Raw genomic sequence first — 4,487 nt, 5'->3', positions numbered from 1 at the left:
CCCGGACCCCCCCCCGGACGCCTGGGCCCACACGCTCAAAGCTTCATGGCCACTTTATAAAAAGGGGGCCGGGGGCGGCCACGTATCAACATATGTACAGGGGCATTTACAGGCCGGGGCGGGGCCGCCCGGGGTATTTACAGGCCCCGGGGGGTATTTACAGAGCCCGGGCGGCTCCCGCGGGGGCCGCAGCGCCCCGGCAGGTATTTGCACGCCGGGGGGGCCGGGGTCACCCACCCGGGGGTATTCACCCGCCCGGGGGTATTTACCCGGCCGGGGCACAACGAGTATTTACAGCCCGAACGCGCCCGTGTTTCTACAAGAAACAGCCAACGAACAAGAGCCTTCTCCGGGGAAAAGGGAGGCCGCGGCGCTGCCACGGCGCTGGTGCCGCTGCCACCGCGGCGACGTCACGGCGACCGCAGCGACATCACGGCGATCGCAGTGATGCCGCTGCCACCGCGGCGACGTCATGGTGACCGCGGCGACGTCACGGCAATCGCAGTGATGCCACTGCCACCGCGGCAACGTCACGGCGACCGCAGTGATGTCATGGCAATCGCGGTGATGCCACTGCCACCGCGGCAACGTCACGACGACCGCAGCGATGTCATGGCGACCATGGTCATGTCATGGCAACCGCAGCAATGTCATGGCGACCGTGGCGATGTCATGGCCACCACAGCGACATCATGGTGACCGCGGCAATGTCATGGCAACTGCGGCAACTGCATGGCAACCGCGGTGATGTCACAGCAACCGCGGTGATGTCACTGCCACTGCAGCAATGTCACGGCAACGCCACCGCGGCAACGTCACAGCAACTGCAGCAATGTCACTGCCACCGCGGTGCTGCCACGGTGACTGCTGCGATGCTACAGCGGCCACAATGACGTCATGGCGACTGTGGCACTGCCACCACGGTGATGTCACGGTGACTGCGGCTATGTGGCGACACCGTGACCGCGGTGATGTCACTGCAACTGTGGTGACGTTACGGTGACCGCAGCGATGTCACGGGGACTGTGGTGATGTCATGGTGGCAACTGTGGTGACATCACTGCGACAGCAGTGATGCCGTGGTTGCCACGGCAATGTAACAGCGACTGCGGCGATGCCATGACGACCATGGCGCTGCCACGGCAACCGCGACGATGTCAAGGCAACCATGGCCATGTAACAGCAACCGCGGTGATGTCATGGTGACCGTGGCGACACCATGGTGACCACAGTGATGTCACAGCGACCGCAGCAATGTCACAGCGACCGTGGTGATGGTGACTGCAGTGATGTCACAGCAACTGCGGTGATGTCATGGTGACTGCAGCGATGTCACAGTGACTGCAGCGATGTCATGGTGACTGCAGCGATGTCACAGCAACCGTGGTGATGCCATGGTGATCGTGGTGATGCCACGGTGACCAGAGTGAGGTCACAGCGAGTACAGCGAGGTCACGCTGACTGCAGTGACATCACGATGAGCGTGATGACGTCATGGTGACCGCGGTGATGTCACGACGAGCGTGATGACATCACGGCGACCGCAGTAACGTCATGATGAGCGTGACGACATCACGGTGACCGCAGCGACGTCCTGGCAGCCCGACAGCACGCGGGAGCCGCGGGGCAGCCGTGGGGCGGCCGCAGGGAAGCCATGGGGCAGCCGTGGGGCAGCCGTGGGGCGGCCGCGGGGCGGCGGCGGGGGGCCTAGTTGAGGGTGCCGCGGCAGCTCTCGGTGCGGCACAGGCAGGGGATCTTGGTGTCCTCGATGGGGAACTTGTAGTCGTAGGTGATCTCCTCGTTGACGCCGATGGGCTGCTTCGAGTAGATGACGATCTTCTTCTGCGCCTCGATGGTGATCACCTTGGCGTAGCAGTTGGGCTGCGGGCACGCGCCGCCGTCAGCGCCGCGCCGCGCCGCGCCGGGGGGAAGCCGTGGGGCGGCCGGGGGGCGGCTGGGGGGCAACTGTGGGCTGCCATAGGGTGGCCATGGGGAACTGTGGGGCACCGTGGGGTGGCCGCAGGGCATCATGGGGCGCCGTGGGGTGGCGTGGGGCACCCGTGGGGTGCTGTGGGGCAGCCGCAGGGTGCTGTGGGGCACCATGGGGTGGCCGTGGGGTGGCTGCAGGGTGCCACGGAGCATCGTGGGGCTGCTGTAGGGCAGCGTAAGGTGGCTGTGGGGCGCCATGGGGTGCCATGGGGTGGCTGCAGGGTGCCGTGGGGCTGTGTAAGGTGGCCGTGGGGTACCGTGGGGTGCTGTGGGGTGCCGTGGGGCGGCTGCAGGGTGCCGTGGGGCAGCGCAAGGTGGCCGTGGGGCGCCGTGGGGCGCCGTGGAGCATTGTGGGGCGGCTGTGGGGCAACCATGGGGCACTGTGGGACACTGTGGGGCGCCGTGGGGCACCCGTGGGGTGCTGTGGAGCAGCCGCAGGGTGCTGTGAGGCACCGTGGGGCGCCGTGGGGTGGCTGCAGGGTGCCACGAGCATCGTGGGGCTGCTGTGGGGCAGCGTAAGGTGGCTGTGGGGCGCCRTGGGGTGCCATGGGGTGGCTGCAGGGTGCCGTGGGGCTGTGTAAGGTGGCCGTGGGGTACCGTGGGGTGCTGTGGGGYGCCGTGGGGCGGCTGCAGGGTGCCGTGGGGCAGCGCAAGGTGGCCGTGGGGCGCCGTGGAGCATTGTGGAGCATTGTGGGGCGGCTGTGGGGCGCTGTGGAGCATTGTGGGGCGCCGTGGGGCGCCGTGGGGCGCGGGGGGGGCGCGGGGGGCCTCACCGTGCAGCAGTGGTTGATGAAGCGCGCCAGGTTGCCGCACTTGGTGGCGTCGATGATGGTGTCGTGGTCGACGCGGAAGAGGTAGCTGCTGCCGATGCCCTGCTGCACGTAGCGCTTCTCCCGCATGTCGGCCACCACCTGCCCGCGCCAGCGCCGGCGTCAGCGCGCGGCTCCGCGGGGACAGGGGGACGGGGACAGGGGGACGGCACGGGGACACGGGGACGGGGATGGGGACAGGGATACGGGGATGGGACAGGGATGGGGATGGGGACACAGGGGGACGGGGATGGGGACACGGCACAGGGATATGGGGATGGGGACACGGGGACGGGGACACAGGGACGGGGACACGGCACGGGGATGGGATGGGGACAGGGATGGGGATGGGGACAGGGATGGGGACAGGGATGGGACAGGACGGGAACAGGATGGAGACGGGGATGGGGACATGGACACGGCATGGGGACGGGGATGCCACAGGGACGGGAACGGGGACAGGACACGGATGGGGACAGGGATGGGGACACGGCACAGGGACAGGAACAGGATGGAGACGGGGATGGGGAGGGGGACACCCCACTGCACTGCCCCAGAGGGGTAAGAGGGGCCCAGGGGGCACTTGGGGGGTCCCCAGGGGTATCAAGGGGTCTCTGGGGGGCACCCAGGGGTCCCCAGGGGGGTAGGGGGTGGTTATGGGGCACTTGGGGTGCCTGGGGGTCCTGCATGGCGGTAGGGGACGCCCATGTGCTCCGTGGGGAGCGCTGGTTGGGGGTCCCGGGGGTCCCGGTGCCACCATGGGGCACATGGAGGGGTCCCAGGGGTCCCAGCGCCACCGTGGGGCGCTTGGGGGGGGTCCCAGGGGTCCCGGTGTCACCATGGGGCGCACAGGGGGGTCTGCGGGTCCTGGTGTCACCGGGGGGTGGACAGGGGGGTCCCGGGGGTCCCGGTGTTGCTGCAGGACACACGGGGGGGGCCCGGCGCCGCCATGGGGCACAGGGGGGGTCCCGGGGGTCCCGGCGCCACCGCGGCCCTCACCTGGCGGATGTTCTGCCCCACGTACTCGATGACCATCTCGTCAGCGGCGATGGGCTCCATGGCGAAGAGCCCCCACTCGTGGATGCGGCTGCGCCCGAAGCGCAGCTTCTTCTTGCGGAACTGCCGGCGCCGGCACGGGGACGCCGTCAGCGCCGCCACGGGCACGGACAGGGACACGAGCACGGACCCAGCATGGACACGGACAGGGATGTGGACACAGACACGGACACGAGCAGGAGCAATGACATGGACATGGGCACAGGCAGGACAAGGACGTGGACACAGACACAAGTAGGACACAGACATGGACATAAGCATGGACGTGGACATGGGCGGGACAAGGACACAGACACAAGCACGGACACAGGCAATGACACGGACGAGRACACGAGCATGGATGTGAGCACGGACAACGACACGGGCACCGGGAAGGACGTGGACATGGGCAGGACATGGGCAGGACGTGGACGCAGACACGAGCATGGACATGGACACGGGCAACGACCCGGACACGACCGTGGGCACGGACACGGCCCGAGGGACACGGGCACGGTGCCGGCGGCGGGGGACACGCGCGCCGCGGTGGGGACACACACGCACGCGGGGGGACGAGACGCGGGGCCCCACCTTGAGCTGGTTGAGCTTCAGCAGGTCGCTGTCGAGGAGGGCGGCGGAGCCGATGGCGCTGAG

At 68.4% G+C, this 4,487-nt stretch overlaps 1 protein-coding gene across 1 annotated transcript; it reads right to left on the bottom strand.

Moving 5' to 3' along the window:
* Positions 1-35: 35 nt before the first annotated feature.
* Positions 36-4,481, bottom strand: LOC112965810 (histone-lysine N-methyltransferase SETD1A-like). Its single transcript, XM_026065179.1, has 4 exons — positions 4,425-4,481; positions 3,798-3,917; positions 2,763-2,900; positions 36-1,881 (listed from the first exon to the last, which is right to left on the bottom strand). The coding sequence occupies exons 2-4, from the start codon at positions 3,855-3,857 to the stop codon at positions 1,708-1,710; spliced, it is 372 nt and encodes a 123-aa protein (XP_025920964.1). The 5' UTR covers positions 3,858-3,917; positions 4,425-4,481; the 3' UTR covers positions 36-1,707.
* Positions 4,482-4,487: the final 6 nt, after the last annotated feature.

The sequence above is a fragment of the Apteryx rowi genome, unplaced genomic scaffold, assembly GCF_003343035.1.
Source record: "Apteryx rowi isolate R43461 unplaced genomic scaffold, aptRow1 scaffold_2240, whole genome shotgun sequence".
Classification (NCBI taxonomy): Eukaryota; Metazoa; Chordata; class Aves; order Apterygiformes; family Apterygidae; genus Apteryx; species Apteryx rowi.
The sequence above is the reverse complement of the archived record's forward strand: the minus strand, read 5'-3'. Positions and strand labels throughout refer to the sequence as shown.

Coding starts and splice junctions, on each gene's coding strand:
- LOC112965810 (XM_026065179.1), bottom strand. CDS start 3,857: ATGGAGCCCATCGCCGCTGACGAGATGGTCATCGAGTACGTGGGGCAG. Junction 2,901..3,797: donor TGGGGCAGAACATCCGCCAG/GTGAGGGCCGCG, acceptor TGGCGCGGGCAG/GTGGTGGCCGACATGCGGGA. Junction 1,882..2,762: donor TCATCAACCACTGCTGCACG/GTGAGGCCCCCC, acceptor GCGTGCCCGCAG/CCCAACTGCTACGCCAAGGT.